This window comes from Callithrix jacchus, chromosome 19 (assembly GCF_049354715.1).
Source record: "Callithrix jacchus isolate 240 chromosome 19, calJac240_pri, whole genome shotgun sequence".
In the NCBI taxonomy this organism is placed as follows: domain Eukaryota; kingdom Metazoa; phylum Chordata; class Mammalia; order Primates; family Cebidae; genus Callithrix; species Callithrix jacchus.
The window spans coordinates 24,188,305-24,204,538 of NC_133520.1; the positions used below are offsets into that span (position 1 = coordinate 24,188,305).

Here is a 16,234-nt window from a genome sequence, read left to right on the forward strand (position 1 = left end):
AGCTGCTTGAGGAGACAGTCTGTACTTTATAGGAGCTCAATTGCTGAGCTGTGAGCTCTGTTGTTCATTCAGGGCTGTTAGGCTGCTATGTTTGATTCTGCTGCAACAGAGCTCATTAAAAAAACCCTTCTTTTCTCAAATGCTCTGTGTTGGGTGGTTCGGGCTTTATTTTTGGATGTTGGTTGAGGTGTCCTGCCCAGCTAGGAGGCAGACTAGCCACTGTTTGCCTTCCGAGGCTCCGCCCTGCTGTTGTGTGGTTTGCCCTGTTGCTGCAGGCTGTGCTGTTCTTCTGTGGTCTCCGCCACGCCCTGCAGCGGAGTCTCTCTGTTGTAGCGGGTTGCCTCTGCAACAGCAGGCTGCATCAGCAGTGGGCGTGTATCTCAGTAGGGACGGGTTGCCTCGGCAACGGCTGGCTGCATCAGCAGTGGGCCTGTATCTCTGTTGGGGTGGGTTGCCTTAGTAATGGTGGACGCCCCTCCCCCACAGATCGTCTCGGACCGCCTGCACGGGGATCGTTTGAAATCGCGGTTTTGTTCGTCCTGCTGGGCTACCCCAGATGCTCTGTCCCTGCAATCCCCTTGGCTGGCCCACTATCCAAGTCTCATTCAGTCTCAAGTGCAGCCCTCTGAAGTCTCAGGTTGCCAGTTCAACAGGGCACCCAGACAAGTGCACCCTGTGGGAAGCACTGTGTAGGGCCGGCCGCCACCACCCCAGCTGCCGGCTTCTCTAGGCAGAGGTACTGCCTGGCATCCCGCGTCTCCTTTATACTTGGGAATTTCCCCGTTCTGTGGGCAACAAAGATCAGTCTGGAAATGCAGCTGTGACTCACCTCTCCACGGATTCAAGGAAAGCTCCAATCCTGGGTTGTTCTCACAGCCTCTGCTACTACATTTTTAATTTCAAAAACCTCTTTTGCTTCTAGACATTTATGTGAATAGCCTCCTATTATTGTTTCATCACTGAAGCATCCTGTCTTAACTCTTTGAACATATTAACTATAGAATTAAAAAAAATAAGTTTTGACTACTCCTTGAATGGTCTTTGTTACTTCCAAGTTACTTTTCTTTTTATTTTGATGTTTTGGTCTCTGTGTTTATCTTAGATAATTTCCTCAAACTTGTGATAATTTCATACAATCTGTGTGTAAGAAGGTGATACTGTCCCTTCTTAAGCTAATTTATGGATACAGGGATGTTCCCTGATTATTATCATGTTCATTTGTCATTATTCTTTAGAACATAAAGAAAGTATAAAGGGTATTTAAAGAGTAATTTTTCCCCATATGTGCACATATATGACTCATATATACCTTTAATTATGTAGACCTTTTTAAAAAGCTACTTGAAAACTCTAAAGTTTCCATAAATATACACAAAAAATAAAAATGTTAGAACTAATAAACAAATTCAGCAAAAGTGGAGGATACAAGCTCAACACAAAATTAGTTACATTTTTGTGTACTAACAATGAATAGTCTGAAAAGAAATTAAGAAAAAATCTTATTTACAATAATATCAGAAAGAATAAAGTTCTTAAGAATAAGCTTAACCAAAAAAGTGAAAGACTTGCAGATTAAAAATTATAAAATATTGTTGAAATAAATTAAAGAAGACAGAAATAAATGAAACACATCCATGTTCACAGGTGGGAAGACTTAATATTATTAAAATGCTTATGCTAAATGAAGAGATCTACCGATTTAATGTGATCCCTATCAAAATCCAAATGGTGTGTTTTTGCAGAAATAGGAAAACTATCCTAAAATTTACATGGAATACCCAAGATCCCTAAACAGTCAAAACAATCTTGAGAAATCAAAACAAAACTGGAGGCCTTATGCTTCTGATTTTAAAACATATTACAAAGCTACAGTAATCAAAACAATGTGTCACACTTATAAGGATAGACATATAGAACAAAAGAACAGAATAGATAATCCAGAAATAAGCCAGATATATGGTCAAATTATCTTTAGTCTAGATGGTAATCCTACATAATGGGACAATAATAATATCTTCAAGAAACAGTGCTGGAAAAATAATTTCCCAATACAAAAGAATAAAGCTGGACCCCAACCAACTTCTCCATATACAAAAATTACCTCAAGTTTTGCCTTTTTCTAGAATGTCACATAAATGAAATCATATAGCATGTGGTCTTTGTGTCTGGTTTCTGTCACTTAGCATGATACTTTAGAGATTCTGTTGTATTGTTCTAGGCAACAGTAATTTGCTCCTTTTTATTACTGAGTAGTATTTCAGTGTCTGATTATATCAAAATTTATTAGCCAGTTGATGAAAATTATGAATAAAGCTGTTATAAATATTTAAATGCAAGTTTTTGTGTGGAAATTATGTCTTTATCTCTCTTCAGTAAATACCTAGGAGTGGAATTGCTGAGTCATGTAATGAGTGTATGTTTAAATTTATAAGATACTTTGAAATTTTTTCAAATTACCTATACAATTTTGCATTACTACCAGCAATACATGACACATATACAAGTGATAACACAATAGTAATAACAGTAAAATTAGTCTTTTAAGCCATGATGCATTATTCAAGATAAAATCAATATTTTGTAAGCATATGAGGGTCATACCAGCATGATGATGTAACCATTCTAAATTTTTATGATCATGCTAAGATAGCTTCTGAATATAAAAGTGAAAATTGTCAGAATTAAAAGGAAAAATAAAAAGCTTAAAATCACACTGGCACATCAGTCTCAATAACTGAGAGAAAAAAAATATACAATATTATAGGTCTGAATAGCACAATTAACAAACTTGGCCTAATTGATCTTTATAGATTTTCTATGAGCCAAAGAAAAAAATCACAATGACAACCAGAAAACATTTTTCTGAGTGATAATGAAAGGAAATACAGAAATCGAGAAAGCTGTGCTTATAGATAAATCTTTAGTCATAAATTGAAAAATGAGAGAAAGAACTGAAAAGTAAAGTTTTGAAAAAAGTAAAGTTAAAAAAGCAGCAAGTTAAATGCAAAGAAAGTAAAATTAAGGAAGTAAAATATTAAAAGCAAAAACCCATAAGACAGAAAAGCAAATATAGACAGACTCTAATAAATTAAAGTCCATTATTTAAAAAGACATACAATTAATAACACACAGGCAAAAATGATCAGTTAGTGAAAATCAACATATAGTATTTCAATTTTGGTCATTTTAGCCATTCTGGTGGGTGTGCAGTGATATTGTTTTTACTTTCTGTGACCCTAATGGCAGATAATGTTGAGCATTTTTTAGTGGCTCAGTTTTTATCCCTTTATGTCTTCTATGGGGTTTTGAAAAGTAGCAGAAGTAAACACATGTGTGAAAAGTAAAAAGTTTAAGTACAAACTTGCTTTTAAAAAGCCTAACCTCTAAAATGATTTAGTGAAAAGAAATGGGCTTTGGACTCTAACAGACTGGAGGTTCAAAACCCACTTTTGCATGATGGTGCAAAAATTACTTAGCCTTTTTAAACCTTAGGTTTTTCATAAGTAAAATGCTTCAAATAAATGTTATTAGAATTCTATTTTTAAAAATTTTAATGATAGAGCCTTGGATATAAATGCTCATTTCCTCTGCTGTCTTTCCACACTAATAAATCAACTTGTGGCTTAAATAATCATCATTACCATCATCATCACCATCACTGCTAACAAAACAAAACAAAGGCCAAAGTATAAATTCATGATCTGTCCTTGCGGGTGGAAGTTATTTGTAATACTTAATTGTATTTGCTCAGTTTGGACACAAAAACTGGAAATACTGCCCAATGTTTGTACTATTAAATATATCTTCATTTTTTCTTCCCATCACATTTTTCTTCCCTTTTACAGAGAATGCCAGTATCTCTATTCTTTTTTTATTTCTTTCGCAAATAATACCCTTCTTTTACTTCTATTCATTTAAAAGCACATTTCAAATGTATTTTCTTCAATGAGTCTTACTCTGGCACACTTTTCCCATTCTCTATGCACTCTTACATATTTCTGTTCTATTTCCCCACTTTCTTCACAAGGTCAGGAGATCAAGACCACCCTGGCTGACACAGTGAAACCCCATCTCTACTAAAAATACAAAAAATTAGGCCGGCGTGGTGGTGGGCACCTGTGGTTCTAGCTACTCAGGAGGCTAAGGCAGGAGAATTGCTTGAACCCGAGAGGTGGAGGTCGTAGTGAGCAGAGATAGCACCGTTTTGTAACCTTTTAAATTAAAAGCCTGTACTGTTATTCACTATTATGTTTGTGAACAATATTGTGAGAAAGTAAAAATAAGAGAATAATGTGTTAGATGAGTCAACATGAAAAGGCATGTTTTGTGGCTTGATACATTTTAGTTGCCAAATCATAAAGTTTCTCAACATAAAACGTTAAGAAAATAAAAATGTTACAATCATTATATATACATATATATATATATATACAGAGAAAAATTTCATGCATACAAGTATCCAATGAATTTGGAGAGAAAAATGCAGAATTATTGCTTTCCTGAAGGTTAATATTCCAATTAGAATTTTTAAAATGTGTTCTGGGACAGAAGTCTTACAGGAAAACGAGAGTTTTCAAACTTTACTACATTAATTTCCTTGCTGTAAGACTTAATCTGTCATCTGTAAAATGTAAATAATTATATTGCTGTGAGGATAAGAAATTATATGTGAAATACTTGGCATTTCTCTTATTGCAGAGAGTAGATCATCATTGGTCAGAATGTTATTTAAAAAAATTTTTTTTCATTTTTCTATGCTTTTTATTTGGAGCATAAAATGGTGGTCGTGGTGGTAAAGCAGTCACAAACCAACTTACTGCATTCATTTAAATACTAGTTTCAATTAGGCAACTTTTCCAGAGACAATTTTGTAATTCAGATACAGTATTCTCCAAAATATTTTATGAAATAATGTGAGTTTCAATATTCTGTGCATATAGAAAATATTAACAGCTGCTTCAATTTATCTCATTACTCAACTGTACTTAAACCTGAGAAAGGGAATATGGAGAAGGAGAAAGAATCTCAAGCCAGCCATTTTTTTTTCTTATTAGAAACTATTTGAGAAGTTTAGATAAATGAGGAATTAGAACTCCTGATTAAAATGCAGCCAACTATATTTTATTAATGGGTTTGGTTAAGGAAGCATAAGAGTCACAAAGAAAGATTTTTAACTTTGCCCTCAACCATTTATAAATTTAATCTTGATTTTTTTATTTCCTTGTAGATTCCTTTTGCAATAAAAACAACACCAGGTGCCTCTCAAATTCTTGCCAAAACAATTCTACATGCAAGGGTTTTTCAAAAGACAATGATTGCTCTTGTTCAGACACCGCCAATAATTTGGACAAAGACTGTGACAACATGAAAGACCCTTGCTTCTCCAATCCCTGTCAAGGAAGTGCCACTTGTGTGAACATGCCAGGAGAAAGGAGCTTTCTGTGCAAATGTCCTCCTGGGTACAGTGGAACAAGCTGTGAAACTACCATTGGTTCCTGTGGCATGAACTCCTGCCAACATGGAGGTATTTGCCATCAGGACCCTATTTATCCTGTCTGCATCTGCCCTGCTGGATATGCTGGAAGATTCTGTGAGATAGATCATGAAGAGTGTGCTTCCAGCCCTTGCCAAAATGGGGCCATGTGCCAGGATGGAATTGATGGCTACTCCTGCTTCTGTGTCCCAGGATATCAAGGCAGGCACTGCGACTTGGAAGTGGATGAATGTGCTTCTGATCCCTGCAAGAACGAGGCTACATGCCTCAATGAAATAGGAAGATACACTTGTATATGTCCCCACGATTATTCTGGTAAGTGTGATCATAGCTGAATCCTAGATGGTGTAATTAGCTCTCTCTAAGTGGCAGAAGCAGAGGTTTATGAAAATGGCCAAGTTCTTGACAGGAATCAATCACTAGATAGAAACTTCCAAAACTATTGAAAATCCACTGAATGCGCTGAATTCTAAGTGGTTGCCTCCCATCACTGTTGTTGTTTTAAATGGGCGCTACATGATTTACAACTGGGATTTGGTCTAGAATAAGTGGGCTCCAAGAGAAGCTTGAGGACAGTTCAGGTTTCCTCATCAGTGCATGTTCCTTTCATTCCAGTTTAAGCCTGCCTTCTAATCCCCAAAGCCAGCATTACAACCTTCTGGGAAGGCAGGTTGGAAATTGATGGGTTTCTAGTTCTGATTTGAGTATGATCAACAGATCACTGATAGCAAAGGTGTTGGAGCATGGTATATCAGATAAATCATGATTTTTATTAAGAAAACAGCCTGTTCTTATTTTATGTCTTAGAGCAAACAATTGCAACTCATATTTATTTGTTCTTTACGATGTTTCTGTTGATAGAATTTTATTTTAATAGTAGAGTAACAAGGTGACAACTCGTTGTTACCAGGTTATGTGCTATTCAGCCTCCTCACGCTCAGTATTTATCCTCCCTAGCCTTTTGAACCACTGTTACTGTTTTAGGTCAGTTCTTCACGCAGCCCACATTTCTTGCTACGCTTTACTTTTGGGCTTTTCCATTTACTTGTAAGGGGGTAACTTACCTAGTCTGTGCTTTTTCACGTGCATTCATTCTAACCTCTGCTCACCACTCTTACAGTTCCTGACTCAGATCTCCAAGACATCACTCACATTTTAATATCATTTTCCCTTAGCTCACGCCACTTTTGTACCTCCCTGAAAGCTTTCCTGAGGCTTTCTGCTTTGAAATTGCCTTCTTCTCCCAATGCTTTCACACTTAGCTCTTTATTTTGTCATTTTTATCATTTTCCAAGTATTTTATCATTTTGCCATTTTGTTATTTTCCAAGTGTTACACAATATAACTATTTGGAAAATATTTCTCTTCAAAATTTGCACCAGAACCCTCAAGCATCTTTTTGCTTTTAAACATTCTAAAACTATATATTTTACAAAATAGACATATCCCTCTAAAATGAAATTTTTCCCTTCTCCCTCCTCCCTTACACACAACCAATCTTCAGAATCTGCTGTTTTGGCAGGTAAGACATGTTCCCAATTGAACTCATCCATTTTTCTCTTGGTTTGGGTTTATTTCAACTCTCATGCGTGCTACTACACAGCCTCCCAAACTTTCTCCTTATAGCTTCTACCTTCTCGAAGTTGTTCTGACCACTGCCTTTGAAATAACTTTTATTTCCCAGTTATTATAAAATAGATCTATACCCCAGTTGTGGAGAGCCTTGAGAGCATCCCACTGCACAGAAAACAATTTTAGCCTCTCCCTGAAAGCCCTTCACAGTGTGGGCTCGCGACAATGGTCACGTCCTCACACATCATTCCACCAAAGCCTTTTATTTACCCTAATAAATCTCATTCATTTCTTATTCAAGTGATTTCCTTCCCCCTGGAATGTCCTTCCCCACTTCACAATGTCTACTCTGAAGTTCTCCTATACTTTTTAACACCTAGTTCAAATATTATGTAACACAAGAAGCATTTCCAGGTTCTTTTCCAGCTGGAAGAATGGTTTCACACTGCTGTAGTAATTATATTCGTTATGTCCATACTAGTTGACACCTGTATTAAAGAATTCCCCATAATTCTTTCCTATATTACAGGTATCTGTGTTTTTGCCCTCCCCCAAAATGTTAGTTCCTAAAGGGCAGAAGTATTGTTTTACATTTATTCTTTAATTCATCAATACTTTCTGAGTTTCTATTAGATGTCAGTTAGCGGATTAAGAAGAGGAGGCCCTCTTTCTCTAAAAGCCTGGCTCAGTGTTTGTGAGTGATGGCTACTTAATCAACTGTTACTAAATTTTTCTAAGTTTTAAAATTCTTCCATCTATTTCTGGGTACCTCTTCCCCATAATGAAACTCAGGTAAGTTGATATTAAAAAGAATTCACTTTCGTGTTACTTTATGTATACTCTGTGATGGTAGAATACTTGCGTCAAATGGAAAATCATTTATCAAGTGACTTTTAATTATCAATCCTGTGCTAAAAGTTATAGGAAATATTAAAAGAGCTTATAAAACAATGGTTATATGAAAAACTCCTTGTTTGTATGCCATACTGGGGTGTCTCGTTTCTTTGGTGAGAGTTATGGCAAGTGAATTTCAATTTTTTTTTTTTAATTTTTGAGTAAAAATAAATTTTTCTGGGGCTGGCTTGGAATTGTTTTGTTTACAATGGTCACATTGAAAAATCAGTACAGTTCATTAAGATAGTGTCTTCCATTTTCTGCTTGCATTTCAATATTGCAAATGGTGATTAAAAGGCATAGATGTGAAATCAAATTAATGTTTCATTCATTTCAACTATAGTATTCTGTAATAGTCTTATATTTGTAAAAACACAACTTGAAAATCTACATTTTACAATTTATGTTTTTAAAATAACTTTAATTGCCTTTTAATGAATCCTTTCAGTGGTCTAAATTTAGGCATAAAAGATAGAAAGGATATATTCTAAATGTGAAACGTAGTCAAATTCCATCATAAGGTACCTCACCCTACAATGAATTCATTTATACTTTGTGTTGTATCACATCCCTGCAGGGTCCAACGGGAATGGGTCCCCTTTTGTCACTATAACACTTAGGTCCACAATGAGGATGCTTTCCTTGTCAACCCCTGATATAATAGTGTTGTTCCCTATTTGACTATATTCTTCCCTTGTTTTCTATGAAATCAGCTAAATTTTATTATTTCAGCTTTTCAAGTGACATATATAAAACTTTCTTGCAAACAGAATTTAAATGAGAGACTCATAAGGCTGATAAAATTCAGGTCTATTATTAGCTGCTTAGGCTTGTTCAGGTCAAAAAAAATGCAGTCATAGGCTTGCTCACCAATCTCCTACACAAAATAGAATGGCCTGTGTTCTGGTAGCTCATTGGTGTTTCTCAGCCTTGACTACTCATTAGCAATTTCTCAGGGAGATCTAAAGAGGTGTTCAGACTCTACTTTCAGAGGGTCAAATTTCATCGATGAGTCTAATGTATAGCTAGGGCTGGTGGCCAAATAAAGTCCATGTGAACTTTATTTGGAAACTTTTCTTGCACTATGCCATCATTTAGACACACATAGAGGTTAGTTTATTTCTTTGCTATCCCATGACCACCTGTGCTTGTGGCAGCTCAGGCCAATTAATGAGAACCCCAAAGAAGGTCTATAGAACCAAGGGAAAAGCTGAAGTTGGGAAGGAAAGACAAAAGACCATCAGCTATCAGCATGGATGCGCTGGAGTGCTCTGCCTCAACTCAGACCTCCTGATGAGTCCTGGAAACTGTATTACAATGACCTAGCTGCTGTGCACTACATCCAAATTTAGAGTGATCATAAAGAACTCCTCTTACAGAAAAAAACCTGTGTTCCTCTGAGCAGCAAAGTAAGAAAAGGTAATAAATTTTAAAAGGCAGCGAGGTAGAAGGGGAAAAAGAGTTGCAGCACATGGAGAGGGTTCACACTGCATGAATTCTCCTCTGTGCATTCCATTATGCTTCATGAGCAGTGATTCATGAACACAGAAATGGGCTCAGAGAGAGCCACTGAAGAAGCTGGTGAGAATCTGCTGTGCATAAGCAAAAACCCCAACTGAAACTGAAAGTAAGTGGATGAAAACTTTTTTAATGAACAGAATATTAGCTCTAAGCATGTGACTGCTTTTAGTTCAAGTTTTTGCAACAAATCATTTCATAATTGAGGTCTTCTTTAAAATTAGCCAGATTGATTAATGTACATTTTTCACATTCAGATGCCTGCAGTATGAGAAAAATAGAGCTGAAAGAGGGCAGAGAAAGGCCAGTTCGATCTATGTTGAAGCAAATCAGTGTAGGAAAATATCTTACTTTCTCTACTATAAAATAGATCTTTGGTATAAAAATAATCTCTTGTGATATAAGAAAATGCACTATATTCAATGTATTTTTCATTTGTATGATGAATTTTATTGAAGAAATAAAAATGCATAAAAATTCATTATATAGTCAAGGAAATGTATTAGTACTTTCAGAGCAGTTAGAAGACTAGTTAGTTCATGGAGACTAGTTAGGAGATCATTGTGATCACAGAGGTGTAAGATTTTAGGACCCGGCCTGGGAGAGTTACCATGGGCATGAAAGGAAAGGAAACGTATAATGTCACTAGGACCAAGACTCACTTAACATTTATCAAGGTCAGAATATTTTCAAACTTATTTTACCCAAGGAAAGCTTGAAATCTCTAACATGAAAACATGTATTAAAAGTTTAACTGCCATTTTCAACTTAATAAGCTTATAATGTAGATCAATGGGTCTCAAGTGTTGACATGCATCAGGCTCACCAGTACAGCTTATCATCAAAATATGGTTTTTAATTCAACAGATAAGATGGGGTCCAAGAATATGCATTTAAAACAAATTCCCATGTGATGCTGATGCCGTTAGTTTGGACACTACGCTTTGAGATCTGCTCACCTATGCAATAGTATTCGGAGGTGGGGACTAAGAGGAAGTATTTAGGTCATGAGGATGGAACCTTCATGAATGGATTAATGCCATAATAAAAAGGGCTTCTGGGAGTGGGTTTACCCCTTTCACTCTTCTGCCATGTGAGGAACAATGTTCCTATCCACTAGAGGATGCAGCCTTCAAGGCACCATCTTGGATGTGGGACTTCACCAGACACCAAACCTACTAGCCCCTTGATCTTGGACTTTTAAGCATCCAGAGCTGTGAGAAATAAATTTCTGTTCTTTATAAATTACCCAATCGCACATATTCTGTTATAGCAGCACAAGATGGACTATAAGACACATGATAGGGATTTTTAAAACATTTGTTGAATTCATTAGTCATTAATTTATTCAACACACATAAATTGAGTACCTCAATGAGTTGGGCATTGTTCTATGTTTTGTAAATGCAAGAGTAAAGAAAAGGAATGGCAAAGTCTCTTACATTCCAGAAGGTAATAATCGCATGAAGAAAAGTAAAACAAAAAAATGGTGTTAGGGATTAATTTTAGATAGAATGATCAAAAATGTCTTCAATAAGAAGGTGACATGTGAATAAAGTTCTAAAGAGGTGAGGATGGGAACCAAGGAAATGTCTTGTGGAATAGCATTCCAGGCAGAGGAACAGCAGATGCAAAGGCCCTGAGGTAAAGAGTCCTTGGAATGTTTGAAGAGCAGCAATGAAGTTAGTGTGACTGGAATGAAAGAGGAAGGAGGAGATAGAGAGATAATGTTTTGGACCTTGTAGGCCACTGTAAAGACTTTGGCTTTTACTCTAAGTGAGATGGGAAGTTATTGGAGAGTGCTGAGCAGAGAACTGGAATGATTTTCACAAGGTCACTCTGCTTATTATGTTGAAGATACACTGAAGGGGGTGATAACGGTGGAATTCAAGTGTCTATGGGAGGTTAATACAATTGTCCAAGAAAATACACTCCTTGGTGGAGGGAAGCATGAAAGAGATCTATCAAGTTTTATCAGTAGCTTTCCCTCCTCCCTGTTCCACCCTTAAAATTTAAGGTGGAAATTAACAAAGAATGATCATGGATCATGCAAACAAAATGAAAACATGCCTTTCTCTCTCTGCCCTCTATTGCCCTCTGATGGCAATGTCTAGATTATTCAGAGCAAATCTGTCCTTTTCAATATCCTAGCAAGAATGCAGTCTTTCTTATTAGCTTCTATCAACCATATTGCCATGCAGTGTCGTTCACGTGCACAGCTGAAACATATTTTACTTCCCTGGGTTACATGATCGTTACTCATTTAAATTGTCCCATCAGGCCTTCTTTTACTTTTGATAATATTTTATGTTCCTCTTGGGCCTTCTTCAGTGGGATCCTCATCCCTGCTGATGCATAAGTCTAAGAGGTATGATGTAGCTTACAGACACTGCCATTACAGTGGCCCCTATCAAAGGCAGCATTTACATTTCAGTCATTGTGGACATTTGAATCTGGAATTGGTGTTCTGTCTTTTCTAAATATATTTTGATCAATTAAATCACTTTGAGGGTATCTATGGCAAATAATATAGATAATTTAATGGTCATGGGAAAGAATTTGAGGAAAATAAAGTATTACATGTTATTAAATATAAGCTTATTTCATGAGAAATAATGTTATCAAAAAATGGTTGTTTTTTATATGGTCTTAATTATGAAATTGATAATGTTTTGTGCTGTCATGTAAAGTAAAACACTTGTTCAGGCTTTTACTCAGACTAGAGTCATTTGAAATAATTTTTATGAAGAAATGAAGTTTCCAGGTTCTGACAAATGTTTGTTGACTAGTGCAGAAAATAACAAATATTTACTCAGCAAATATTTAGATTTGCAATGCACTGGGCATTGTGCTGGACCTTGGAGACATAAAAATTTTAACTTAGACTAAGATAAAATGTATCCCTGACAAAATGCTCACAGATTATTATCGGATCGGGAGGGTCAACAAGTTACAATCTGTCCATAGACATCATGCTGAGGAGGCACTAAGAAAGAAGCTGGTAATGTTGGCTGGAGTCAGCAACTCTTTCCAGAAAAATAAAATGACCTATGAGTAGAGCAAAAATGCATCCCTTTCAGAATGTAAAACTGAAACTTCCACCCTCTGCCTACATTTATTATTATTATTTGGATAATAATATGTTGAATATCAAGGGAGGAGGACCTCAGAGGTGTTTTGGAAAGCGGTTGCTGTGATCTGGAAGTTTGGTCCTCCCAAAATATATATGTTGAAATGCTGTCCAAGGTGATAGTATGAAAAGGTGAGGCTTTTGGGAGGTAATTAGTTCATAGTGGGGAGCTTTCATGAATAGGCTATATGCCCTTAAAAAAGAAGCCCAAGAGATACCCCTCACCCCTTCTACCATGTAGAAGGACATAGAAAGAAGTTATCATCTATGAGTCAGAAAGACAGCTTTCTCTCTGACATGTGACTCCTGTTTCTCCTAGTGCCTACCTCGTTATCAGCAGGGTGTGTGTGCAGGTCCGAATGCAAAGGGGATCAGCTGAAATATATATAGTAATATAAAGAACAGATGTGGTGGAAAGACAAATGGAAGCAGAAGACAGGGATTCCAGGCTCTGCTTAGATGTTCTCTAGTGGTTTGGTACTGATAAATAACAATTATTCTGAGCTTCTGTTTTCTCATTCAAGCATTGGCATGGTAATACAACCTAACTCTTAGGGTCACGGTGAGAAAGAAATGGATTTAGCAAAAGTTTTTCCATAAACTATTAAGGCTATGAATGAGTTAATTGCCAATATTTCTGTCTCTTAAAACATTGCTACTAATTAATACCAATGATGTCTTAACAATATTTGCCTTTATTTTTTTTACAAGTATTGTTTTCTTATACTTGAATTGCTTTCAAGTAATCTTATACTTGATTACTTCAAAGCATTCTTTCTTGAATACTGTTAGAATCTGACTCAGGAATAGATTAACTGAAGGTCAAAATCTCTCTACACCACTTATACATTTAAAGTGTAATATTTTAATATGCCTAGGTGAGAATTCAACTTCTAAAATGGCCATATCATAAAATAAAGAACTTAAGAAATTATTACTATTTTTAACAATTTTACATATTTAGAAATAATAATTATACTGATGAAGAGAAACATAAGAAAGTAATTTGCTATGATTAAAACATAATTGTGGAAGTATGAAAATGCATAATATTTAATATTAATGTATTTAAAATAAATTGAAGATATTATAATTTTTCTATAATATTTCCATGATGTATAAAATTAAGACAGAAACCATTAATAAAAGCAGTGCATTTTTCAAACATAGCATCTTGAAGACTCTGAAATGGGTTACTCCAGGTTCTTAAACTTGATATGTATTTGATATATATTTTGCTATTTTCATCATTAAAAAAACATGTATATAAATGTATAAAATATAGAAAGTATATGGGGAAAGTCATGACTATTAACTTGGGAAAACAATATTGTACTATCTTATGGTACATTTTATGACATATATGATGCAGGTAAAGTGGGAGAAATGGCATACAGATGGATTTAGAGAAAAATGGCTGGAGAAGAGGAATGAAGAATGAGCTCACAGAGTGAGAGGAAACTGTCCTCCAAACAGACAACTGTAATCATTAGATACAAGGAAGCAGGAGAATTCCCTCCCAATGCTCCACTTTTAGAGCTGACAAAGAAAAGACATTCTTTCTCTTCCTAGAACTAGCTTCAGCCTCCATAGTATTCTGGGAAGATGGGTTTGAAACAGTGTCAAGAACATGCTTAAACTTTCACTGATGGTGAAAAGGACACAATATGACAAGGATTAAGAAAACCTGAAAAAAAATGCTTAATATGAAAACCACAGGTTATTACAGTTTTGTCTAGCAGTAAAGCAAAACTTGTAGAAACAAAAGGAGTATAATAGTTGTAATAAGAAAATAATAAAATATAACAAAATAGTTAAATAAAATAATAGAGTATTAATAACATTTATTAGGACAAATTTCCTATTGATTTAATACATTATCAGTCTTACATACATTTCAGATATCACTAAGAAAGAGAAAAATTATTTGGTTAAGTTGTAACATGAGAGTAAAACTCTGCTGATTGTAAATTGCATCTCAGTTCTAAAGAAGTTGAAAATGTGAGAGAGAAAAAAAAGGAGCCTTAAATTGACAAAATTCGGCAGTCCTTCAGAGATAGAATCCTGCCTTAAGTGAATGATTACAAAGGAGCATTTTGTTATTTTCAGCATCCTTAGGAAAGGTGTGTCTAAATTCACAAACCAGAAATCTTATTGGCTGAAACTCCAAAGATGTTCTCATTGAAAATAATAATTATCCTCAATCTCTTATAACATCTTGCTAAACATTGTTATGCTTATTTAATGTTATTAATCAGAGCAGGAAGTCATCCAGCCTCTCCTTATTGCTTTGGGATGTTAAACAGATTATGACTGTAATATCTAGGAGGACAACCTACTGTAAATCTATCCCTATAATGAAACTGAATGCTACAGTTCCTCATTGCTCTGACACTTGTGTCACCAACTTGCACTGATAACTGTTGTACGTGATATATATAAAGAGCCCCAAAATAGCATACATAATTCTTATTTGAAAGAAAAATATTATGCATAGAGACCTGTTAAGCATCAAATACATTGAATCGAATCTGAAATTTAAGATGATGGTCTGAAGCCAGACTACAATTATTTCCAAAGAGTGGGCTCTGCAGATAATGAGAAAGGTATTCAGAATGGTTTATCAACGCTTTGCTGCTGCATGGTGTGCTCCCTGCCCACTGTAAAGAATGATGAGGACGGCGTCAGAGTCAAGATCTGTTCCATCCTGATAGCATTATCTTGTGGCACAGAATGTTAACATGAATCTCTGAATGCAGAAAGATGCCACTTGGAGTGCAGAGTCTCTAAATACTGATCAGAAGTTTGGGGAACAATCATTCTGAAACCATAACATTTGCCAAAGCCACACATTTGAATTCTGGGCTTTGGATTCATGGCCCAGGCTTGTAGAAACACTTAGAAACTCTGTTATGGCGTACAATTTGCCTTCCTGGAGAGGTAGTTGATTATTTCATAGCTGTGACTTGATTATTCATGCATTCAACATTTATTGAGCATTTTCTATATTGAATAATATGTGTTAAGTGCCACAGATATTGATGTCAAAGGACAAAGACTTTGACCTCAAGGAGTTCACAATTTTGTAGATAAAATAGAAAAATAAGCAATTGAGGACAATATATATATATAGACATTTATATTAAGAGGAATTTTGAGAGCACAGTGGAGCACCATTAGAGGCAAATGTAAGTGAGTAAGTGTAGTTTCCAGAATCATGTGATGTACAAACTGGATATTTGGGAACTAATTGGAGCTGGCCTGGGGGATTAGGGAGTGAGAATTGGGGCATTACAAGTAAGGGGAACACCTATGCACAGACTAGAGTCGCGAGAGACAGTGGAGCTTCGAGGACATTGCTGTGGGTGGCACCAGTAGAATCCACATCATTTAGAAGCTTCCACTGCATCACAAGGCAATTGTGCTTTATTTCAGAGACAAGCAGATAGAGAGAGGGATGATGTCAAAAATTTAAGCAGATAATGGTATAATCATATGTGTACTTTATAGTGATCACATTTCTATAGAAATGTAGAGTGATTGCGAAAAGAGAAGTCAGTAGAGGTGAGAGCAGATGAGAGATGATGTGGATTGAATTAAGGTCACAGCAATAAGGATGGCACCTT

General features: G+C 35.8%; 1 protein-coding gene across 1 annotated transcript in view; it reads left to right on the forward strand.

The window, feature by feature from the left end:
• Positions 1-16,234, forward strand: part of CRB1 (crumbs cell polarity complex component 1) — a 223,616-nt gene that overhangs the window by 60,124 nt on the left and 147,258 nt on the right. Inside the window, exon 2 of the mRNA XM_008985348.4 lies at positions 5,228-5,809. Within this exon, the coding sequence (XP_008983596.2) occupies positions 5,228-5,809 (582 nt within the window). The remainder of the gene's footprint in view (positions 1-5,227; positions 5,810-16,234) is intronic.